Source organism: Anomalospiza imberbis, chromosome 2 (assembly GCF_031753505.1).
Source record: "Anomalospiza imberbis isolate Cuckoo-Finch-1a 21T00152 chromosome 2, ASM3175350v1, whole genome shotgun sequence".
NCBI lineage: Eukaryota > Metazoa > Chordata > Aves > Passeriformes > Viduidae > Anomalospiza > Anomalospiza imberbis.
In genome coordinates, this window is record NC_089682.1 from 34,760,256 (window position 1) to 34,786,162 (window position 25,907).

General features: G+C 41.7%; 1 protein-coding gene across 8 annotated transcripts in view; it reads left to right on the forward strand.

The window, feature by feature from the left end:
* CD247 (CD247 molecule) overlaps window positions 1-25,907 on the forward strand; it is a 56,424-nt gene that overhangs the window by 24,217 nt on the left and 6,300 nt on the right. For 3 of the 8 annotated variants that reach the window (XM_068180540.1, XM_068180535.1, XM_068180536.1), the window contains exons 2-6: window positions 21,693-21,799; window positions 23,001-23,054; window positions 24,300-24,383; window positions 25,038-25,073; window positions 25,715-25,771. In XM_068180540.1, the coding sequence (XP_068036641.1) occupies window positions 21,773-21,799; window positions 23,001-23,054; window positions 24,300-24,383; window positions 25,038-25,073; window positions 25,715-25,771 (258 nt within the window). In that variant the 5' untranslated portion in view covers window positions 21,693-21,772. Of the gene's footprint in view, window positions 1-9,297; window positions 9,323-15,941; window positions 16,292-17,354; window positions 17,533-19,005; window positions 19,147-19,491; window positions 19,517-21,692; window positions 21,800-23,000; window positions 23,055-24,299; window positions 24,384-25,037; window positions 25,074-25,714; window positions 25,772-25,907 lie in introns of those variants that run through there. The other 5 variants (XM_068180539.1, XM_068180542.1, XM_068180537.1 and 2 more) reach the window with 5 other exon arrangements.

Sequence of the window (25,907 nt, forward strand, 5' to 3'; positions counted from 1 at the left end):
CTGTTCAGTGCCTTATCTCTCAGAAGTGGGAATCTTGCTTCGAGTCTGACACTGGCAGGCTTTGCCTACCACTTACTATAGCTAAGTGAAAATAAAGAGTACTTTTAAATTTTTCATTATGTACTGTGCTATTATTTGTAAAAAGCCAACCTGGACTCCTGGGAGACAGTGAATCCCTGAATAGCTAAGAGAAAATAGAATCATATTTAGATTTATTTTCGTCCCAACCACTGGAAAAAAAATGTCTACATTTGAGTTATTTTGAGTAAATATTCTATGATAGATTTTTTTATATGATAACATTTACAGGTGCATTAAAACTTTGATTTAATTTTCATAGTATGTTCAAGTACTGGGAATAGTGCATGTGTATTTTTTATAACTTAAACTACATAAATTCTGGCAATACTACAACTATTCATTGCTACTGGATAACATTAAATGATCCAAATATCCTAAGCAATTTCAGTAATTCAAGCTTTAAACCAATATAACCTATTACAGCCCATTTTCTTATGTGCTCCTGGTTTAATCAACCCAATATAGATAAAGAACCATTTAAGATAAATATATATAATTATGTGTTAGATCTATTTTATGTTATTTTTAATACAGCATTGATATATAAAATACCTCAATATGCTGCATGCTAAAAATAAGTGTATTCTAATAATGCTGAGGCTTTCCAAGAGAATATACAGCTCATGTCTCAAAGTTGGGCTCTGGGGCAAAATTTTATTATTATGGCCATTAAAATAAGGAGGTTTTTTCATACAGAAAAGCAACATCAGTCATCTGACCTGCATCTTTCCCTCAGCGCTCTGAACAAAAGGGATTTTATCAGCAAAGTTTCTCTCTGCTGGCCAAAATGCTGCAGAAGTAGACTGGGATAGTTTTTAGGAACTTCCTAAGATTTTTCAGTCAAGTACCTGATTTGTTCAGGTCCTTTTTTTATAAGGCAGAGCAGGAGAATCTTTTGGCCTGACACGTTGAGGGACACGGACTTAGACCTTCTATTTAGGATGGATAAGTGGAACCTCAGTGCTTGCACAGTCAGGCCCTCTGTTGTTACCTGGGATTATGTGGCTGCAGATGGTTTGAGTTAGGTTGGAATTTTTTACTGGGTGATTTTAAATTGGAGCTGTGGGATGCATGTGGAGTGGGGAGAAAGGATAAGATTAAAAGGAGGGGAGGAGAGAATGAGGCAAATGTTCTGTCAGGGTTAGGCTTCTTGCAGAGACAGCCAGATGAGAACAAAATGGGAAGCATCAGAGGGTAAGCAGCAAAGCACAGGGTTGAGGGGAGAATTGTAGGGATGATGGCCCAGTAACTTACCTTTATAGCACCCTTTTCATGTTAGAAATGATCCTGGGAAGCCAATCTGTGGTTCGGAGGCAAGATGATATTCAAACATTGCTTTGATGGTGATCCCTAAGGCAAAGGTAGTAATGACCTTCCTAAAGTTTTGCTTACACAGATGAGGACGAGCACGGAAACCCAGAGAGAGCTCTGGATTCATCTTATGAGCGTTGTGAGGTTGAATCTCACACAGCATGAAGCTGTGATAGCAGTACGTTCCTTGCAGGTTAGTACATAGGTTTGGATAAACATAGATGTTGTCCATCAGAACTGTCCACACCAGGGCTTGTTTTCCTACCTTTTAACACTTTGTGTCCACAGGTATTTCAGTTATTCATTGTTTGCACAAAAGTAATCCTTACTGTTCCTTCACTGGCTGGTAAAATTGGGATTGAACCATTACAGGGTCAGTTCTGTGCATGATACACAAAACCAGCAAATGTGCTGCTAATTCCCCAGGAACAGGAAAAGCAGGGATCAGATAGAAATCTGTTCATGCTGCACCTCAGTGGGCTGAAATGTTTCAGGATAAATTCTTTGGGAAATACACAAGAGAGGAATGTGGAAAAAAAGATAAAATGCAAAGTAGCTTTACCAAAGATTATAAGGTTAACTAAACTGATTACTTGGTAAATTGTTATTAATTATCTCCACAAAGGAATGGATGATGGATTTATCGGAATCATTTTTCCTGGTGCTACACAGAACAAAGAGGAGGGAGGTATTGTAACTAATGGAATATTTGTCCTGTAAAGGGCACAGTGAAGCTCACAAAGAAGTGTCAGTATGATGTGCAGGTGAAAATTTGGGTCTGAAGAGATGATTAGTGAGGATCTGTAAGAACTGATATGGATATTGCTATCTAATATCATGTTTAGTAACAATGGCAGAAAAATATTGGAGTATATTAATAAAACTTATAGATGACACAGGCTAGGAACATGTCTTCAACACAGAAGCAGCCTGTAATATCAGACAGAATTTCATGGACATATGATAGACATGCAATAAATCATCCAATATGTGCTATTTATATTTGTTTTTAAAATTCTAGAATATGACCACTTTATTTCCCTGCAGATTATGTCTTTAGAGTTAACCAAAAAATGGTAAACTGCTTAGCTCACGGGTTCCCTTCCCTCCTGTCAGAAGTACAAGAAAAAATTAGATGTAAGTTGGTATCTGAAATTCAGCCAAAGTTTGCACCAGCTTTAATGATGTTAGAATTCACTGACTGCTCTGTGAATTACATAATTCTTAAACTTTTTTTCATTGAATACAAGTGTTGCAGTGCTTAGTTTCCTTAGCTATGTTTACTCAATTACGAGGCATCAGATCAGTGTAATGTCAGAGACATGTCAGTGACATGTCAGAGATCTCATGTTTGCTGCTGTGCTGCCTTCTGCCTCAGTAAACAAGAGGAGATCACTGTTTCCTGTTTAAAACAAAAACAGAGAAATGTGTTCTAGTGTTTCCCCTACTTGAAGCCTGTTGCCAGTTTAACCTGGATTTCCGTGCCCTGCTCAGTGTTTCCCCTAGTGATTTTTATTTGGTGTATCACATATGCATTTACCTTCAATGTGTTTCAGTGCCTAGCAAAAGAAACTCAGTATCAAATATTAAATACTTAATTGTCATTAATATATCAACATTGGATCCTGTTCCTTGAATGTACTGTAAAACTTTGAGGGAGCAGGATGAGAATCTTAGTCTAATCCAACCTTTTTTTTTTTCTGTATTTTTAGTCAGTGCCAAAAGCATTACATGTTTGCAGGGAAATGTGTCTCTTGGAAGGAAGGTGGTAGATGAAAGATGGTGGCTTGGCTTTTTTGGAAGTATCCAAACTGGGCATTAATCCCTGCCTTACTGCATAACTAGACAGTCCCATGAAACAATTGCTCAGTTCTGTCTCTTACAGAACTGCCAATGTGTCATATTTTTCTCAAGTATCCTGTGCTTTTGTTTTCATTTACTTCTGAATGCAATCTAATTATTTATAGAACCGTGGCTTTTTTTTTTCTTTTAAAGCATATAGAGTTGACAGTTCAGTGGCTCTGCTGTTTCCACCACATCCTATCTAAATTTGCTGTTACCTTTTCAGTAGTCATGTGCTTGCCTGCCTCTACACATTTTTCTCTGTCCTTCTGTAGCTGGCACAGGAGCCCTTGCTGTGTTTGTAGCTTTGGGAGTTGCCGAATGCTTCTCAGTGATCTGTCTCAAATTTTTGATCTCACTGCCCCTCATGGATTTCAGTCTGAAATTTGAAGATGTGGAGATGAAAACTGGAAAGGTTTCTGCAGTGGGAAGGGGTGTAGAAGCAAGGAGGTTGACTTGGATGGGAGAAGGTTCTATAAACTCCACCAAGAGCCAGAGCATCCCCCAGCTGTGACTCTGGGGCACAGCTGGGCAGTGGAAATTCATCTTGGCACTGTAGGGACTGAAACCAAGCAGCAGAAAACCCCACGGAGAGTGAGAAAGACGATGACTTCTGTGAACTGGGGTGTTTCCGTGGGTGAGGCTGCCTCCCGTGGGGTCGCCTTTTATCGTAAACAGCAGCAAGCAGCTGGGCTGGGGCTTGCCAGGCAGAGCTGAGCCACACACAGCTCACTGCTGACTTTGTGCTGAACCAGCCGGCTCAAATCTGTACTCTGGGGGGCCTGTGCCACCTGCCCTTTGGATTGCAGGCTGGGGATATGGGTCGGTGCAGTAGAGATGAAGGTGGGAAATATCCCAGAGGAGATCCTGGGGCACTAAAAAAGGGAATGTTTTAAATAAATGGGTTTTTTGCCCTTCAGTAGTTGAATTTTCTCTATCAGAAATGGCGTAGACTAAATTAAAATCAGGATGCTACAAAGTTTCTTGTATAATTTGCAGTAAATTAAATAGAAAAGTTATGACCTTTCAATACCGGCACAGCAAAGAGACGTTACTAAATCATACCAGAACTTAGATCCCAAAACAGAAAAGCTTAAAAACTCTTTTCCAGAGTAATGTGGAAATCTCTTATCTGTTTAGTTCTGGGTTTTTAAAAATATATTTCTTATAACAACCAGAAGATTCTTTGATTTAAAAAAAAACATATTTTTTTATATTTAAAAATGAGACTTCATGAGACCTAAAAATGAAATATCGCATGAAAGTGTACATGGTTTTATCTTTCCTTTGCTGTTTCAGAAAAACAACCCCAAAAATTCAAAGTTTCAGTTTTTCAGAAAGAAAATGCTTGCAAATTGTAATCTCCTCCAAAGAGGTGCTCTGAGCTGTGGTGCTCCATTATGGGCCTTTCAGCAAAGACAGAGCGTTCCTTCTTTTTTAATATTACAATGAATGCAAGTCAGCAGCATGAAGTATTAAAACTGAATTTTTGCCACTCTTTAGTGCCACAAGATCTTGTTTTTTAGAAGAAAACCAACAGGAGCATTTGCAATGAAAACAACATTTTTATTTATAGCAAATTGATGAACGTAGCTTGAACTTCTTAGCATGCAAACTCAGCTAACAGTCAGGGGCACCAGAAGATATGAATTTTCATCACTGGAGTGTCTTAGAGCACACATACCAATTTCTGCACTGGGACAAAAATAAATCGAGCTTTTCAGCTTTTTTGGGCGAGTTATCAGGTTCATCTCATGGTTGAAAAGGATGTTCAAGCAGGCAATTAACCTACCAGTTTAAGTTAAAGCTTTGGTTTGCTGCTTTGAGGAGGATGTAATCTGGGCCCTGGGCAGTTACTTCTCCTTTAGCACAAATGAACACGTCAAGCATGAAATTTAATGTGTTCTTATTTTGCAAAGAAAAATGTTCTTGTAATGTGGTCTAAACACCAAATGCAACAATATTTACTCACAATTGACGACTTGGTGGTCAAAAGCAAGCGAGAAATAGCATGTTAATTTTTAAGAAATACTATTATTTTGAAGTCCTTTCTTTCTACTTCTGTTAACAATTTAGTCCTTTTTATTACAAACATTAACAGGCTCTGCTTAATGTAGTTTGTGTACTTTATCATGTGCCCTGTAACTTTTGATATTTGAGGCTCTGCTATCTTTTAGGCCCTCCTAGTGCAGTATTTTGAAGGAGAGATGCAGCATGCTCTTGCACAGACTTTTCTTTCAGCTTACTGATTAACTATTTAGCTTCTGTGACTGGTGGCTGCGCTTTGACAAATACCCAGTAGCTAGGAACATTATAAATAAATAGAGAAGGAAAGAAACATCTGATTTCATGGCTCTTTTGTCCATGCAGTTAAGGACACACTGTAAAGCACCACACAAACTCCCCAATAACCCAAGATACCACGTGCTGCACTCATTTATTACCCTGATTTTTCTATCCTCCAAAGACCACATCTCTGACCTGTCATTAATTTCTCACCTGTCTCAAAAAAGTGATAATCTTTCTTCAAACCTTGACTGCTGGGGTTCATGTGGTTGACCAGGTCTTTAGGGATATTTCTTCGAAAAATAAATGTATCCATTTCTTAACTTCTCAATGATAGAAAAATGTGGATGCGTGTATAGCAAAGAACCTGCTTAGAAAGAAAATAGAGGATGCAGCTCTTTTTTCATGATCTTGGGATGTGAGGTGTGAATGAATGTAGTCTGCAGCATTTTTGATTGCCTGTGATAACAGATGTCCCAGATAATAGATTGTTGATATAGATGATAGTGACTTAGGCAGAGCTAGCACATGGATGTGAGTACTAACAAGTGCATGTTATTTTAAGCTTCAGCACTGTTCCTGATGTAGTTGGCACTTCATGAGTGCCAAAGCCCAGACTGTATGCAGGAAAACATCACACTCTCACCCAGAAAACCAGATTTTGGCCAGGGAGAACAGGTTGTCTCTCTTTGTAAGATGTATCCTTGCTGTGTGCCTGGGGCATCAGCTGTTCCCTGGCTATACCAGCGTGTTCAGAGATGTTCCCTGAGCTGAAGCAGGGCTTGCCCACTGGTAGGACTGTTTACTTCTAGCAAAAACAGGACAGAAAATGCTGAACAGATAAAGTGTTTTAATTTTCCACTGTTTTGTCTGTATTGTTTAAGTCTCTTCCTTTAAATAGAGGAGTAAAATTATAAATGAATCTGTAGTTCCTCTCCACTCCAGTGGAAAGTATGTTATTGTCTGTTTTTATGAATCTATTCGAAGCTGCTTACTCTTCTTTTCCATAGACAGAAGAAATGGCTTGGGTGAGTGTATGTAGATATAGGCACACAAATAAAAATGTGTGAGGGTTATGTGGTGTATCCATGAATATAGATATATATAAATATATGTACATACACCCTTGGTCTATGCTATTGCACCTATGTTTATGTGGAAGGGAAAGACAGTGAGCACATTGCACCCAAATGAGACAAAATGGCAATGGGTGAACCCAAAAGTTTGACGTGCTCAATTAAACTGAAGAGCATCACTGATTTAGGCAAGTCCTGCAGGTCTGGAAGGTGGCAGGAAGGGAATCCTATTATATCTCTGTATTTCTTTCAGTCTGTCACTGGCTTATCAATAGTCACTTCAGGAGGAGAATGCTCTGAGGCTACATAAATGCAAAATAATGGAGCAAAGGCAATACCATCATTGTCAAATTGAAGATGTCTATCGAAAGTTCAGTATAGATTTTTATTTTGATTATTCCAACTGTTTATGTGTTTGGAATGAGGGGGCGAAATGTTCTTGAATAAGAAGTAAACCTTCACATACAGATATTTTGATGCTTTTGCATCTCTGGCAGCAGCTAATATCAGAAGTTCTAAAATACCACACCTCAGTGAGCAGCACTGTATTTTGTGATTACCTAGAATTTGTATTTCTTATGAGAAAGATATAGCCTAAGCTCATAAGACTTGAGTTTAAGCTTCTGAATGGCAAACAGTTTTGTTGCTTGCTCACAGGAGCCAATAGAGTATATTCCAGAGAGCACAAACAGGGCTTTTTTTTGCCTTTTGTCATAGTAAATTGACTTGTTTTTCCCTAAATCTATAAAGTCAGTTATTCAGATTGAAACTTTCCAGTTGCTCATTATGAAGGAGTGGGAGTTGGCAAGAAATATTCAGAAAATTCATGCTGCAATTCATGGTCCCGCTCATAAGAGAGGAGAGTTTGTTTATCAGTTGTTATTCTATATTGATGTGAATTTGGTTTTGTGTCTGGCAATTTTGAATCCAGAGTCAAAGCTGCCTTCTGAAAAAAAAAAAAACAAGGTATTTTGCCTTTAAAAAAAATGGAAGAAGAAGGAAAAACAACTTGTCACCTTCCCTTTCTGCTTTAGCCTGTCTGGCAGCATTTGGACTTACAGCCAAATGTACCCTGTTGCAGCCTTAGTCAGGCGCTACAACACAGGATCATTTAGTGTTGTCTTTTTCTTTTTTCTCCAAGCTCCCAGGATATGCTGAGAGCCAAATTTTCCAGCTGAGGCAGGAGAGGTGCAGGACATTCTGTGTTGAGGCATTGGGTCCTCTCTGCTGAGCTCTGCAGGCATGTCCCATTTCATGGATGAACGCAGTAACTCCCACAAAGACAGTCATGATTTGAAAACAAACATCTTTTTCCACCACCCTCTAACTTAAGAAGAAAAAAAAAAGCGTTGCTTTATAAGATTGTGTCATACACATATTGCCTGGAGGGTGTCAAAAGGGCTTTCTTTGGAGCCAGGTACTTCAAAGGAAAAGCAGTCCCTGCTCATGCTGCATCGTGGGGTTGGTGTGATGCCTCTTTGGCGGGTTGAAAGCCTGTGCAGTCTTCCTGCAGGGTCTGACACGGAGCAGAGCTGGGACACTGATCCCAGATGTTACTGCTGCTTCTTGCATCCATGGGGTCACCTGTCTGGCTGCTCATATGTTTCTCTGAGGATTGCTTGCTTGCTCAGTCCCCTTAAGGTCCCAAGTTTGGGAAAACTATATCTGTGACCCAGACTTAAGGTTCTGCCCTTTTTAAGTCAAGCTCTTTTTCGTTCATTTGGTCGGGGTTTTAATTCCTGCTGCAAAAAAAGAGAGGCTGAAGAGCCCTGAAATTATAAAGTCTGCTCCTACACTTACTTTATTTTGTGGTAAGAATTTCTATCTCAGTTAGAGGAGTTTTCAGCTGCTCTGAGCAAGTGCTTTCCCAGACACACCTGGCGTTGGCTGGCTGAGCTCAGGAGAGTCTCAGATGTGTTTTTGCTGGGGCGGTGTGTGGGGGGTAGATCCATATCTGTCAAAGGGAAGCGTCACATCGCGCTTTGAGGCTTTAAGGGGCCAGGGTGTGCATGAGTGAGGGACCAGGAGCTTGGCTTTGTTGCCACAGTTTATAAGTGAAAGGGACTCCGTGGGCATGGATCTTGTGGTTGCTGTCAGGCAGGTAAGCACAGCCCCCAAAGTGCCTCAGCAGGGGAAAAATCTGTATGAAGTGTTCAAGCCATTTCATAATCAGCTTCGTAGCCAGATCTTCAAAAGACTCAAAGGTCTCCCAGAAATCAGAAAGTTTGAAGGAAAGGAATAGGAAAAAATAAACATGATTATTGACATTAACCTGACCAAAGAGACAAAGAGGATGGAGATTTCTGATAAAAAAAGCCAGCCTGTGTTGTGGCAATGGGGCCCAGAGCCAATTTGTGCAATTCTGGAGAGGAACATCCAGGGAGAAAGGTTCCTTCTCCACTGAGCCCATGTCCTGCCCCATGGCAGGCCAGAATAAACCAGAAAAATCACAGGTGAGCTGCTGGGCAAACAGCTCCTGAGCAGTTCCCGATATGGCCTGGCTGGTTTTGTGCAGCTGCTCTGTGCACAAAAATGATGGGGGTAAATGATGGGGGATTTTCTGGGGCTGCACCAGGATGCAGCAGCAAGGTGTTGGAGCAAGAAAATGCGTTTCTTTTTCTGAGAGCGTGGCATCAAACCCCGATTTGTATGGTCCATGCTGAAACACAAACCTGACCTTTTCTGACCAAAGTACTGCACGTCCAGAATGTAAAAGAAAAGCAAAGGTAAGTCATATGGTGTCTGTGGTGTGGTTTGGACAAAGAGGAGTGCATCATTAACAAAACCTGATCAAAGGACAATTAGTAGTCAGGATGGAAAGCTGTAACACAGAGGTGAGCCAGTTGGGTAGGTGTAAGAAATGTGATTTATCTGTCTGCAAAGGATAATAAAGCAGTCATTCTCTCCTTAACTGTGGCTATAAAGCTATTATTAAAACCAGCCTGGAGAGTGTCTGGTGTGCAATGCCCAGGGGGGCAGCAAACATAAAACAGTGTCCTTGGCTGATGTCATGGCTCCGGGTTTTCTGCTCCTCCCTGAACTTTCCTGACAAGCATTGAGAACACCATTACACTGCAAGTACTTTTTCGTGGTCCAAGTTCTATTTTGTCTTACTTTTTACAGCACAGAGTGATTTTACAAATAGGACAGCACGGAACACTCTGGTAACTATAGAAAATAATTTGATGACATCACTTTGTTTTCTATCATTTCCCACCATTAAGATTGTCTGCATAAAAATGTACTTTCTTGGCCTTCTGACAAGTACTCAAGAAGTTTGTGCAGGAGTTGTTTGAGTGGGATCATTTGAATTCAACACCTTATAATCATCTCCGTGCTTGTGCTATAGATATTGATTCCTACGTGACCTAATAAGGTTAAAAAAGATGTTTTAAAATAAAGTCAGGAATTGTTTTGCAGAAACTACTGGGGTTCTCTTTTGACCTAGTGGTGCATTTGTGATTTGAGGAACTTGGACAAAAGCAACTGGGAGATTAATGCCAAATTCTCTGTAATAGTGCAAACAGCATGTGGAAATGGCTTTTTCACTTTTACACTTCTGCTCAGTAATAAAAATAAAATACAAATCTTGGCTGAAGACAAGGATATCAATTTTGCTTCTTCGGTTGTAAAGTGAGTAGTCATTGAGCAAAATGACTGTGTATTATTTCCATGAAAATGCTGGTGCCATCAGATTCCACCACAACAGAATAAGCACAAAACATTTCTGTGGAAATCAGTAGTCAGTCAGGGAGTCAAGAATTCACAAGTTGATCCATATGTGTTAATAACACTATTTAGAGTTTGTATTGTTGATTTCAGCACTGCTGGGTAACATTCTGGATGGTAAAATTTAAGATGTCCATCTGGCAGTTAGAGCTTGATCTTTCTGAGTTTGCAGAAGAAGATGTTTCTGATTAGAAGCAAGTCTGTATGCAAACAGACAAATGTACCCTCTTCACTCCAACTGTAGTATTCTGCTAAGAGAAATTCAAATGGCAGAATTTATTTTGTTTTTAAAACATGACTTACCGACACTTCCAAAAAACTGAAAGTACAACTAATTCTGAAATATAATCTTTGAAAAATCTTAATTATACAGTTGTGTCTTGAATTACAAATTGGTTGTGCATGACTTCAAACTATGCCCAATATCTGATATCAGGTTGTTCTGCAGACAGCATAACCAGCTGCAGAATTTTATCTCTTAAAATCTGCAGAAATACTAATCTCTGAACAGCCCACCAGGAGGGTGTTTCTGTGTCGTAGTCAGCTGAGAATTTTAAGTGAAGCAGTCTGTTAAGTGTTATACTTTATTTAGCTTTATCTAGATTATATAACAGCATAAAACTGTCACTCAATTTCTACTTCTAAAGAGTACATAATAATTTTGCATAGGATTTTACAAGTATTTTTTCACTTTTTATGCTGCCACCATTATGATAGTGTTAGAAATGTGACAGGGAAAAGAGAAGACATTGCTTTTATTGTTGTAAACTACTTCTGAAAACCGTAGTGTTTGGATCACCAATTGTTAGCATGGCAATAAAACAATTGAACAGATTTTCTGTCCCAGCTGGTCAGACTTTTTCTCTTTTAGGGACTTTTTTCTGATCATAAACTTACAAGAGTGAGATATTTAACAGTAGGACACTGGAGGAGGATGGGTCTTGCTAGCAGGGAAATCTGTCTTCAGGGGGTTTGTGGCACTAGTTTGGTAAAATAATATTGTCTAAGGTCTATGCAGATTTGCTTATTTTGCTGTTTAGGTTTCATTGCTTTTTTACAGCATATGAAATTAAAGGTATCTTTCTGAAATGAAATTTAATTAATTAAGATAATGTTTGCTGTGTAGCTGTATCTACATCTCTATGTAATTTAATTTAGATAAAAACCCACTATGTGACAGGGGATGCTGTTGTGTTCAATAAATTTCAGGTGCATGGAATCTGTTAGGAAATTACTTTTTTTGTCCTGTCCAAGCAGAAAATCGACTGACAGGAGAAATACATACTGATTTTATTTTTCCATCATTTTGGTGAATCAGTTTTATATCCTAAACAGTATCAGGTAGAGCAGGTTACAAAACCAGACTTATTTTGCTTTATGTGCATAGACTTTCTTCTTAGACCTTTGTATTTTGTGCATGTGTTGTGCTCTTTTTCAGTGGAAATGCAGAAATGTTTTCAGAGTTAAATATATAAATTTGGTGCTGTGCAATGAGCTGAACCATCCAGTCCTTCCTGCTCTTTTGTCTTATAGTTAATCATTCTAATGTAGCTCTTGCAATGGACTTGAAGTAAACCACTGATAATTTTTGTTGATAAACAGAAATACAGCTTTGGCATATATTTTTAGAAAAATAATACTTTTTAAATTAAAGGGTTCAGAGGCAATGTTTTCTCTTTTTTTTTTTTTTCCTGACTTCTAATGTGTAGGCATGTGAAAAAGAATTGCAGAAGAACAAACTGTCAGGTTACTCTGAAAACAGGGTACACTACAGCGAATTTAAAGAGTAACGAAAAATTTTATTTTCCAGAAAAAAATTGTGTAGAGTATACTCTCGAAATTTAAATTTGTTAGATTGAGTAAATATTTTTTTGTATAATGAAATGCAGTGTGTTAGAAAAAACATTTGCATTTATATTTTAATTATAGATGCATTTATATTTTAATTATATTTCTTGCGTATCTTTGAAGGTGTGCATGCATCTGCCCTGTGGCTAAACCTGTTCTCATTCAATTAAATGGCCTTTGCTAATTTGAAATCAATGGTGTGGGGAATGAATCCACCCCTTTTGGAATCTGCTCTTTACTGGGAAGAAAACCAGGACATTTTACATTCACTTGCGTTTCTTCCTCCGTTTTGATGTGATAAACCCCAGCACAGTCCTTGTGAGTGCTATTGGCTCCCACAGCTTCACTTTTTTGTCTGTAAAAACACGGCAGCTTCTTCAAATGGATTTCAATTAATGCACATCTAATGTCTAATTCTGTGGGATAACACTTTGCTTAATGGGATTAATTCCAGGCTTGCACATGCTAGAAACTCCCGGCGGCACAGATGAGGCCACCGCAAAGCACCTTGAAGTAGGTCCCTGGTACCTTCCCTCTTCCCCTCTGTCCTATTAGGAATACACACCAAGTCAGATGTGAATGATCAATGGATTCATCGCAACTAATCTCAGAAAAGCATTTGTATTAAGGGAGGGAGAGTGTTTTGTCCTGTACAAGCCCATGCATTGTCTGGTCACCCAGTTTTTTGTTAGGTATTTTAGGTAATACGACACACAATAAAGGGTTCCATGGCAAGGAAAACTTGTAATGGATAGAAGTTAGAAGAAAGATTTTTCTTACGGAGTACAAAAAGTAAATTAAACACTAAGGATCCTTTTAGGAGAAAATTTATTTTCTGTGGGCATTTGATCACTTGGCAATTTTTCACTCCATCCAGCAGTTCTGTGACTGCACTTTCCCAAACTGTGCTTTCAATAAAGCTGACCTAAGCTCCCAGTGCTATGAAAAATGGAGCTCATATAAATTTCCTTTGCATTCTAAATCCATCTCAGCTGCACACAGAAAGCAAACAAGTACAGTTTCTACACAGCCTTTTTATCTCTCTCCACATCCCAGAGGCTTCCCAGTCTGGCCTTTTGTGGGAGAGAGGGCCTGTTTAAAGTAAACATAATTTCAAAATTTTCATCCATTTTAGAAGCAGCATGAAAGATCTTAAAAGGAACATGTTTTATGAGGCTGACAAGCAATTAGGTGAATGCAGTGGCAGTACAAGTGCATGATTCTACACTTACAAAATTATTTGGAGTGAGAAAAATCAGAGACAACATAATATCCCATCTCAAGTGGCTGCTTCAGATAGGTGCTCTGAAACTTGAAGGTATGAACAGAATTGTTCTGTAAAATATATCTGGTAAGTGGCTGAGAGCTGCTTGTCTATGTTAAGATGGAAAGAATAAATACAAGGGATTTAAATCCTCTGAAACAGCTGTGCCGCTCCTCCAGGAAAACAAAACAAACTAAATCTAGTCATAAGCAACAGAATAGGATTTCTTTTTGTTAAATTTCTGGAAAATCTTTTAACAAAAAAATCTTGAAGAAAAACCAATAGAGTGAATTCAGTGCTGTGGATGAAATGAATTTAAATTATTTATGATAGCTCACCTTTCTAGATTTTCAGTGTATTCCCAAGTAATTTCTGGAATTAACTTGAGAAATTTTAATATTAGTTGCATGCAGTGGGTAAATCATAATTACTTCATCTCAGTTCCAAATACTGCCATACAATGGTTTGAACTCATAGTATAAATAAACAGGAAATTTTCTTTGTGATGAGAGATTGGGGTCCTTTTACTTGGGTTTTTGGATTTTTTTTTCCTACAAGTCTGTTTCCACAGAGAAGCAATTAAGAAGGTACCAGCTTCCAGTGCCTGAGCTTTTGAGAGCACTTCCGTATTTTTGACAGTTAATGTATTAGTTTTATCTTATAGTTGGTGAAATAATGTGTTACATAAAGTCATTAATGATAAGGACATTCTTTCCTCCTATTTCTCCCACCCCACACCAGAATGTATTGCTTTCTAACAGTCTTTATTCCAGTCAAAATTTATATATAAGCTCTTCATTCTTGCCATTTCCTACCTATGTGTGAGAAGGTGTGTTTCAAAATACAGCACTTTGCTTTCCCCTTATCCTGCAATGCCATTTGAGATAAGGTTTTCTAAAGTTGGGTGTAGTCCCTCAGGTGGCTCTTAACAAAATGCATTAGTGGAGATGTACCAGCCACAGTTTTGTCACCTGACAGAGGAGCACAGGCCTCAGCAGTGAGGTGTTAACAGGGATAAATAAATCTGTGCCTCACTTGCAGATCCATGACAAAGCCCTTTCTTTTCAGCGGTGCTTTGCTCTGCCATAAAATTTTAGCTGAATGCTCCCAAATCAGAGGAAGGGCATTTCAGAGGTGGAAGAAGCAATTCCTCTTTTTTTTTTTTTTTTTCCAAGTGGAATATGTGATTCCAAGGAGTTTGGGTTTGTTCTGAGCCCCTTTGCTGAAGAAGTCCATCGAGGACCCAGGCAGTTTGTTGTGATATTTCTATTTTGTGAGAGCTCATCCATTGGCTCTTTTTTATGAGGCCTGTGAAATGCTTCATGCGTTCTTTTCAGAGTGGAATATTCCCCAGTGGTCTTAATATTATTATTGCTAAGCTTTGTTGAGCAATGCTGCAAGAAAAATATGTAGGGAATTAATATTAACCCAAATCCTTAATTACCCTTTCTCTCTACTCTGTACATAACTTGCTGTTGCACAGGAGAAAGTTTTTTTGCCTGTGCATCCTCTGGCAGAGGCAAGACATGACACACACATCTCTCTCCTAAGTGGGTCAGTGGCAGGGCACTGCTCTGAAACCTCTCCCTCCCGGTGTGTGCACCACGGGGTTTAGAGCCTCAGCCGTTGGTGTAACCTCCTTCCTGCCCACTGCATCTGCAGATGATTTAACTATTTCCCTCCTTGACACCAAGCTTCACTAGGAATTTCTTCACCCTCAGAAGCCTCGTCGTTGCAAGTGGATGTTGCAGTGAAAACATCTTGAGGCTTTGCTAGCCTTAAAACAGTCTGCTCCTAGTTGTCCTGCTAAAGTAAGTCTTGCAGCCTTCCCACCACTTTTCTACCTTGTATGTCTACCTTGCCTGTGATTCAGTCATTTATCTGCTGAAAAACATTGTATGAGAAATGGTTTGAAAAACTTGAGTAACGGCTATCTGGGTTTTGAAAAGTGTTGCTTTGAACTTAACCTAGAAAAGTGGATGGCTTTTATTGCTGGGGGTTTGGTGTCCTTGCTTACCCTGGCTCTTTTGGCACTGGTTAGATCTGGTGTTGTCGGTGAGTTCAGGTGGAAATTGATCCCAGAAAAAGGAAAAAAACCCTGTTTGATTCCAGTATGATTAGCAGTGATGAGTGTCCAGGCATGGCTTTGACCCTACATCAGGGATGGCTCCTGTCATTGTCCCAGCTTTGGTGCATGTTGGCTACAGGGGAAGGAATTGCTCATGGGCTGGCTGTTCTCTGTAAATGGCCTCGCAGCTGCAATTCTCCCTCCAGCACCTCCACCCTTAGCTTGTGTTCTTGTGAGGGATTCTTTACTGCTCTGCTTGCAGCAAATCAAGGCGGTTGCAACCAAGCTCAGGCTGGACACCAGCCCTGGTGAGGCTCTTGCTCACCCTGTGCATCTCTGCATTCAGTTCCACCATTTCCCACCAGGTGGGACAGCCCACCTGGGCTTAATGACTTTTGGAAGTTTGAAACTAGGATGAAAATGACTGGGAATGCCTTATAAATCTCCTGGTTGGGAATTGTTCTTCATGTTATCAGTAGATTTGATTACTGGAGCCATGAGCTGTGAGCTAGCTGTAAAGTCTAACTTAAAAACGCCAATTTAAACAACTTAGGGAAATGTCTGCCACTCGAAGAAGTGCTCACTGAGCAGAGAAACAGATCTGTTTGTGATCAGCAGCATCTTGTGCCTGACTCAGTGTCTCTTCCTTCAGCCTTGCAGCTGTGAAGTCTCTTTGGGATTCCCGGGGAGACAAGGAGGCTCAATTCTTTTATGTGGTCCTCCATCATGTGCACAGGGTTGTAGGAGCTGGAATGAAAAGGCCACCTGATAGTAAATCAGTCTGGGGTGAGTTACTGCTGTGGGACAGAATTGGTAGGGCAAGGGAAAGGCTAAGTGACCTAGAAGCATTTGAATAATAATTCTTGCCTCTTTGTACACTTAACACCAGATTGAATTAGACACTAGAAAATTTACAGCAGGGAACACCTTTTGCATTAACTGGATTAAACTTTTGCTGTCCCTGATGAAGATGGGTCTAGTAAAAGCACTTGTGCCTAATCTAAACCCCCTACAAAAGCTGAAAGATCTGCACAGCTTTCAGCTGTGAGCCCAGCTTGTTGGATATCCACATCTCCAGCTGCCCTGTGCATGGTTTGCTGTCTCTAGGAGGCAACATCAGGCTTGCTTCAGGAAAGCCCTTTGCACCGAGTCCTTGCTAAAGTGAGAAGTGAAAGCAGTTGCTTTTTCTGAGAATGACTGACTGTTTTGATGAAGCAAGGAGTCCCCTTCCAGAGATGAGCAAGGCACTCCCCTCCTTTCTGTTTCTGATGAGGCTCTGGAAGGATTTGGAGGGTGAAAGGCTGCCTTATTATATATTCAAAGTTAATCTTCTTCCCCTTCAGATTGAAAAGGCAGATATGTTTCCTTTTCCCACATATCAAACAGCAGCTGGAGATCTACTTGTCTGGCTCCTGTTACAGTACCCTGGACTTCTTTATTAGAGTCTTTATTCCATGATGTGCTAGAAAATCATAGAATCATAGAAAAATTTGGGTTGGACAGGACTTTAAAGTTCATCTAGTTCCAAAGACCCTGCCGTGGGCAGGAAGACCAATGTTTAACCCTTTGTGGCATTATGATATTTTCCTTCTATTTCTTCCAAATTAATCAGAGGGAAACTTGAATTATTTGAACTTTGTGTTAGTGCCTCCCTGAAAGGGACCCTAAAAGGAGTACAAAGGGCTCACAAGAATCCCAAAGCATTTTACCTTGACTTTCCATAGGGCTGACATTCATTGGTGTAAAAAAATTAGAGGTTTAATGGCCTAAAATACTTTCTTTTTTAAATGTAATTATTTGGGCTGCCCAACATTTGGTCTTGTAACCTGAATCCTGATTGTGTCAGCAGTTTCCTCCGACTACTACTATGAGCTCTAATGCTGAACTTCAAGGGCATGAGCTTTGCTTTGGGCCATGCTGTGTTTCCCAAATATGTGACGGAATATTGATGACAAATTAATTGAGCCTCTACCTTCTGTAAGTTAAGGAGAATTGGCCTCTGCTTCTTCAGCCCTGGAGGGACACAGGTTTGTTTGTTGTTTCTATCTATGAGTAAATCCCATAGAAATATAGAAATATAAACAAACCCCATGACATACATTCTTTATGAACAGGATTATGTGTAATAATTTTAGCTGGTTAACCAGTAGGCATTTAGTCTGGGCTGTCCGTTCAGCTGCAGGCCTGTGTGCACTTGAAGTGAAGCATTATGCAGGGTACTCATCTCTCTCCTCGTTCTGCCCTGAGCCCAGGGAGCTCTCTTGGGTTCAAAATTTTGTTCCCAGACAGCAGCAGTGAGGCAAGACCCATCACACCCAGCATCATCCAAAATTACAGAGCTCTGGGCTGTTGGGAGAAGGCCCTGCAGGATCTGCCTTTAAACATCTTTGTGTGTAACTACAGTTGTATCAATAAATCCCTTGTGCTGGGATTGGTTTTCATGGGCCTCACTGAGAAACTCGGTTTCCAGGAAGATAAAAAGCTTCATTTACAGCTGTGTTACTGAATTTTGGTAACCCCTAAAAGTAAAACCCTTACATTAATCACTTAATAAGGCTCATGGGAGAGAAAAAAATTTATGGTAGACAGATGTGGTCTGGATTTACAAGTAATTCAGCTTTTACGGTCTGTATTTCTCAAACTATTATCAGGAATCATGGTCTAACCCAATCCAGATGCATACTAAAAACATTGGAGGAGGAAAATCCTATTTAAAATAAATGTTCTGGCACGTTTCAAGGGTCCAGGCCATGTTCCAGTGATTCAGTTCAGCTGGTCCCCATTGGTATTGGCTGCATTGGACCAGCCCTGTGGATAAGACCCCAGCCAGCTTTGGGGTGCAGCATCCCTCCTTCATGTCATGTTTTGGAGCAGTGTCTGGATGTGGTTCTGGGACTCCTTGTGTCTCTCCAGGACTGGAGCAGCAGGCAGTGTGGGCAGGTGGCTGAAGCTGAGCTTGCTGCCCTGTGCAGGAGAGCTGGTGCTGGGCCTGAGCCAGGGGCTTGAAAGTCTGTGAAACCACGCAGGGCTCTCGAGGCGGGCACCCGCAGCGCAGCCTCCCTCGCTGGCCCCAGGCTTCCTCTGCCTTGGCTCCTGGGGCTGCTCTTGGCCTCTCACCACTGGCTTTTTTTCACTTGCTTGTCCGCAGCAGTTCCAATTCTGAATTGCCTTTTTTTCTTTTTTTTTTTCTTTTTTTTTCTTTTTTTTTTTCTTTTTTTTTTTTCTTTTTTTTTTCTTTTTTTTTTTCTTTTCTTTTCTTTTTTTTTTCCTTCACCCGTGCTTCAGAAAGTAAAAGGCCAGAGGGAGTTGTTGCAGAGGTGCTGGCAGAGCTGCTCTGGGGGTGTGAGTGTGGAGCAGGATGAGGGAGATGCCCGCCTCGTGTCCAGATGTGGGAGTGCGAGGACCTGCAGCAGCAGGAGAGAGTGCCCAGGCACAAAGGAGAGCAGGGCTGCATTGCTGGGTGGGAGCAGAGAAAAGGGGGGAACAATAGTCCAGGCTTTGGAAGGAGGAGGTGCTGGGAAGAAACTTCTCAGGGGTAGAAGCACAGCTGCTGACAGAGCTCCAGGTGTAGGCAATTGGGATTGAGGAGGGCTGACAACCTGGGCAGTGCTCTACTCAGCGACTGTCTCCTCTCAGTTCTGGTATGTGAATATTGGAAAGACACTGTGCAACTCCCAGTAGGCACAGGTAACATGTGGGGTTAACAGAGTGGGACTCATCAGTGAAATATTTGCTATTTGTGCTTTGCTCTTTGTTTACTGTTTGTGCTTTGATCTGTGTGAGGCAGCTGAGTGTGTGACTGCTCCCTCAGGCCTGGCACATTTTCCTCTGCCCAGCTCCCATCATCAGCTCATCTGCTGTTATTGGCCTCAGCCCCCAGATCATGGCTGATGAGGGACAGAAAGTGCATTGGTGGTGCCCTAAGGGACTGGACTTCTGTTTTGAAGAGGCAAGAACCCCTCCTCTGGCAATTTAAAAAACCTAAACTGGTCCTGTTCACCTGAATGTTTGGTAACTGTTTTAACTGCCACTTGTTCATTGTGCTTCCTATCTCTTTGACCTTTCTTTCAATAGGCTTTGTACCTTCTATCTTTTTCTCTCTCTCACTTCCTAATCCAGAACCCTGTTTCAAAGGTTATTATTTAGAAAGTGCTTTGTACGTTTTGTTAATACGAAGTTAAACGTATTAAGGAAGGAAATAACACAAACTAACTGGTAGGACAAGGGCAAGTAGCTTCAAGCCACACTAGGTTGGATATGAGGAAATTTTTCTGCACTGAAAGAGTGGTTAAGCACTGAGACAGGCTCCCCAGGGAAATGGTGGAGTCACCATCCCTGGAAGTGTTCAAAAAATGACTAGATGTGACACTTCACAACGTGGTTTAGTGGGCATGGTTGTATTTGGATGAAGGGTGAACCTGATGGTATCGGAGGTCTTTTCCCACACTAGTAATTCTATTCATTTTATTGGGTTTTCTTCTAAACACTGGACTTTGTCATAGTCTCAAAACATGTTTTTCCAGGAACAATCACAGCCAGAGTAGCAGGCCTCCCCTCACTGAGCAGCTTTAATTCATCACCTGGGATGCTGGAGGCCGGGCTGCCCCACACAAGCGCCATGTGGGCACTTCGTTGGCTCTGCAGTCAGCCAAAGTTGACAACGGTTGGCACTTGCCACAGCTAAATCCCCTGCACTCTTGACATCCCCTTCACAGTCCTCTCTGTCTCCTGCTTTGTCTCCTCCTGGTCTGGGGATTTTATTAGTGCTGGAGAAATATTGGACTTGCGATGATTTTGTGAATGTGCCTGGCTTTGGCAGAAGAGGGGATTCAGGGCAAGGACACCCAAAGAGTACCAAAATTGCTGCCTTCAGCAGCATCTCAGATGCCTCCAGTCTGGTGTAAAATATTGTCCTGTGAAGTGTTTAGAAGAAAATCTCTGGGAAGGTAATCTCAGTTTGTTTGTTGGTTTTATATACAATGTTGGGCAAATAATGTAATCTTTCTGTCTCTGTTTACCCCATATATATGAAATTTTATAGTCCTGAGGAAATGTGGTAAAGGGTATTTTTCATAAAGTGCTTGAAACATATTTTTAAATGACAGAAAAAGAGGGGGAAGAAGGAAAACCATCTGGGATCTCAATTTATTTCCATGGATTTGTTTCTAAATGCATGATTTAGGAAAAAAATTAATGCAAACTCCTAGTTCAGACAAACAAACAAATCTACTCTGTGGTATTTCTTCTGGGTGTGTGAGGCTGTCAGAGGGAACAGTGATTGTTTATCTTCATCAAAGGGCTTTTCAGGTTATTGGCAATTTTTGTCTTTCTCTTTTGAACTCCCTCCAAATCTGCACAAAGCACAACTCAGATTAATTTTAAGGCGTTTGTTTGGGTTTTTATATAGCTGTGCAATACAGCTTTTCCTTGGGGGATGGACATGGAGCTGCATATTGGATCTCTAGTTACTTAGCCTTTGATTTCTTTAGCTATACTTTGTGAACTTTCTACATCCTTATTAACTGATACAGGGGCAGTTTGATCAGGTTTATCTGCTGAAACCCAACAGTATTAAGGTGTCCTGCTGGATGTGGTCAGTATATAAGTATTTAAATGGTGGCTGAAAAGATGGAGACTCCCTTTTTAGGAGTCACATGGAAAACATGAGAGGCAATGGGTTCAAGTTACTTACTCTTGGAGCATTGAATGTGATGGTGTCAACCTTTTACATTTAATGCAGAATTGAGAAGCCCTCCCCTAAAATTTTGTCCAAACAATGTATTTTCTCACACACACTTCATGAAGAAAGCCTTAACCAGGCCCAGTCACGAATCCCTGCAGGAAAAGTTGCTGGGTTTTCCCAGTAAACAAACATCCTATTTTGGCTGGGGGAGCGTGCAATCATTTCTGTCCATGGAGATACTCTCAGCTGGCTGAGGTCCTGGACAGTCTGGTTTACCTGAACCTGTTTAGAGAGAAGGCTGGACTTGCCATGGTCCTTTTTGACCAGATTAATCCTATAATTCTTATATTCAGAATTCCATCTCCTTTGCAAAGGGGCAATGTTGCCCTCACACTGGCTATTATTTTTCCATGGAGTGCTATGCAGCACTGCCACATTTATGCTGCCAAGCACCCAGTGACATAAATTACTTTGTTTGCTGACATATCTGATAATTTTGTGCAGATGCTGCATCAGTTCTTGGCCTCACAGATCCCAGGCTCTGCTATGTGCTGGATGGATTCCTCTTCATTTATGCAGTGGTCATGACAGCCCTTTTTGTGAAGGCAAAGGTCAGTCTAACCCAACACATGCATTTGGATTTGGTGGTGTCAGGTAGTTGGGCTGGGCTGGAAAGTGGGAGTGGAGGGGAACCATCTCTTAGAATGAGACCTTTCTTTTCTTTTGCTTTCTTTCTCTATCTCTCCCTCTTTTCTTTTTTTTTTTTTTTTTTTTTTTTTCCCTTCTATTTCTGGTGTCCACTTGAGCAACCTAAAGTAGTTCTTTCCAAAGGTTCATGAATGGAGGGGGAAAGAGTATATGAGGGAATTTTGATGTTGCACTTATGGATACATCAGAGATTCTGGATTTTGTAGATGGGAAGTGACTGATCAAGAGTAATGTGGATTTTTTTCCTCCTGCTTTGTCATTGGAAAGAGAGGAGGGGATACATAGAAAATACAGGGAAAATGGCAAGCTTGTGAAAAATGTAATAATATGTCTCAACAATTCAGACATCTTTGATACTATGAGTGTGATGATGCAAACAACCCAAACAACTACAGGAGAGGACTTGTGTAATTGCTGCAAACATGATTCTATGCCTAAATATAGACTGAGCTAGAAGGTTACTTTTAATAAAGAATTGAATGTGGTAATAACTCAAAAAGAGTAAATCAATACAGAATGTAGTTTGGCAGGGTTTTTGTTTAAACACTACAACACAAAGCAGCTGCTCTATTGACCCAAAACTGCCTTTTCACTCAAAATTTTGGCTTAGCAATTGATTTCTCATAAGTATTGTGAGCAGCTGAGCCAAAGAGCAGCTACAGAAGGGATAATCCTTTACCTCTTTGTTAGCTAACAAACACATCAACTTATTGGGGTGGCACCAGAGCCCTGCAAGCCAAGTGCTGCTCCTGAGAGGTGCAGGGATTCCCTGCAGGAAGCCCAAGAACCGAAGTCCCAGGGAGGCACAAGATTATGACAGGAAGAGAACGGAGAGACAAAATCTGAGGAGGGCAGGTGTGTAGGGAACAAACTCAGATGTTTCTGAGCTGGTGTTATGTAAAATAAAATGACTGAGGGCTGCTGAGGGCAGGCTGCTGTGTGGATAAAGGTGCTGCTGCAGCAGGGGTTTGCATTGCCTGTAGCCGCACAGGGAGCTGCTTGTGGGTTGCCCCATTTCTGATAGGAGTAACTGGTAGGAGAGAGGGAATGAAAGGACTGAGGGGAACCACTGTGTCTCTGCTCATGGAATGGTTTCTCTTCCAGCTCAGCCAGGCCTCTGAACCACAGCTGCGACCAGGCCAGGAGGACGTGTACAATGTGAGTAACTGCAGGTCTTTGTTTTCTAATCCACCATCCAGACAGACCTTTTGGGGCATCAGAGACAGTGAATTGCCTGCTGGTCAGAAAAGCTTTGGATGAGCCAGCTAATGAGTAGGCTGTACTGTGCAGCATGGCAGCTGTAAGTAGGAAAGGTAAAACCTCACAGGGACAGCTTCTGGTGTCACCACTCTGGCCACATCCTGGAGAGCTCTTTGGGCTGTTGGTTCCTGATTTGGCCCAGTGAGCTCTAGGTTGGCAGGAGCCCAGGCTGTTTGTTGTGCTGCCCCATGGAACAAACAGGCCTGTGAGAGCTCTGGGTGTGCAGCCAGTGCACCTGTTGCTGCTGCTGTTTGATGTGGGCTGGGCAATGCCAAGGAATGCTGTGGAGCTGACTTTGCACCTGCAGCTCTTCCACTCTCAAGTGTGTGGGCCTGAGCCATCACAGCCCCTGTGCCTCCATTCCCAAGCTTTCCTGTTGCCCCTGTTGTACCAGATCATAGCAGAGATGTGCCTTTTCCTGTGCCCTGACCATGGGTAGCATCTTTAGGCAGTGACAGAGAACAGAGGCAAGATCCTGCCTGAGTCGCCTCACTAAATTGCCCACTCATGGCAGCATTAAACTCTTGCTATTTTTGCTATGTCTAGCTGTCTTTTAATTTTTTTTTTCTCACGCTTTTGACCATAGCCACATCCTGTGATGAGTTCTGTTTAACTCTGTAATGTCTGAACACTAATGCAATTTCTTTTCAGTTTAAGTGTAGCCCATCAGCTTTCAAGTAGCATTCTGTCAGCTGTGTTATTTTGACCTGAAATGTCTCCTTTGCCCCTGTCCAAGGTAACCTTTCCCAGCTAAGAATTGTGTCGGGCATAAAATTTCTGTAGCTCCTTAATGCAAATTTAGATGAGCAGCTCTGCAAGAAAAACGAAGTTTGTGGATCTTCGCTGTCCAGTGGGAGAGAAGGCATGAAAGTCAGAGTCCCTCCTCCTCATGCTCTCTAGTTTTCAACTCATTTCCACTTAGGAAAGGTTCTTGATGTAACAGCTTGCAGTTTTGTGTCTTTTCCATGCCTTAAATGTAGATGTTGTTGACAGTTGCAATAGGGAGTAAAAATAATTTCTAGTTCAGTGATAGTCCTTGTGAACTGAGCTGGGTTCCCGTTTTTCTGGGTTAAGATCTATTATTATCTGGGTTAAAATCTATTATTATCTCATTATCACGGTGCTTTCGCTCTCCCATTTCAGAAACTCTCCCGCACGCACAGAGACGATTACGATGTTCTGGGAGGAAAGCGAGGAGCAGACCCCGAGCTGGGGGGGAGACACCAGGTAACCTCCACGCACATGTGCACCTCTGCCCTTTGATCCGGTGCCTCCCACGCCGTGTCACAGCGCTGCTCACACAGGCAGCCACCCGAGCGCCTTCCCGGGGAGGGAACGACGCGATTTGTGTCGTAACCCGGGCGGCGCAGGGGGCAGGAGCGAAGCTCCCCCTCCCCTTTGATCTCTGCCCCCCTGCTCGGCTGGGAGCTCGCAGCCACCCGGGGTGGGAAGTGACACCCGGGCCCGGGGCGGATGCGGAGGAGGCCCGGCAGCAGTGGGCGTTTCACAGAGCTCGCTGCCTCTGATGCCATCAAACAAGTGCCCACAAAGCAGAGCAGCAGCCAAAACAACTCTTTCTGCTGCAGAGCCCATCACTTTCAAAGGAAAAGGGAGGAAAAACCTCCTGCATCAGCAGGTGACAGGTGTAGGGGGTGAGCAGAGAAGAACTAAGTTCTACCAACTGCTAAAGTGAAATAAATTTCCCCCAGAACAAGCTGTCTGAACAGAGCCTTAAAGGTGGAGGCAGGATGGACTGGAATGGGCAGGGAAAGCCCATAGAGCCGCAGCTGTGCCATGGAGCAAATGCATAAGCACATAAAAAAGGTGGTGGAGGATGCTGGTAGTGCAATGTATGGCCAACTTTTTTCTTCTGTTTTACAGCAGAGGAGAAAGAACCCTCAGGACACTGTCTACACTGTGAGTAGAGCGTTCTGGAGGGAGGAAAGAGGGAGGGATGGCTGGGAACAGGAGATTCTGTTTCATAGGAGACTTTCCCCCCTGCCACCCAATTTCAGCTCTGGTTCAAAACTCAACAGCTGCTTCTCCAGACTTCCTCTTCCCTTCCACCCAACTCTTTCCCCTAGACTTTCTGTTTTTGCTAGAAAATTTCTGCTCACTTCTGAGTGACAGGAGAAAAATACTGGGGAGATGTGGAAAAGAACTTGGATCAAGATACCTACTAATGCCTAGTGCTAGTGACTAACCAACCTTCATCCCATGTGATTACTGCTGCAATATTTCCTGTGCATGGACTCCAACCCCTGTGCCTGCTCTCTGGCAAAGGCCAAATACCAGTGCATCTAAGAGGGGCTGCTTAGGAACCTCTTGGCAGAGTGGATTTGACTCTGGCTCCAAAGCACAGATACAGGAATGTTGAGTCTCATGTCTTAACTTGGGTCTTTCTGGGTCTTCCATGTTTGAGAAATGAGTTTGTTTCCAAGACCTTTACTGCTACTGAATGAGACACTCTGAGTTCAGTTGGTTTTAAATGTGGCTACCCAGGGGCTGCCTTGGCTTTTCTATTGTCACACTGACTCTTTCTCCCTCTCTACCTGCAGTCACTGCAGAAGGACAAGATGGGTGAGGCATACAGTGAGATTGGAATGAAGGGAGAGGTGAGTCTTACTTTCCTTCCTGGTGAAAACATGGCAACAGAAAACATTTCAGTTTTTGGCCAGAAAACCCCTGATGGCTGCCCTGGCTGGGGGGGCTGAGGGCGTGAGATGAGTGAGGAACAGATGAAGGAAGGTC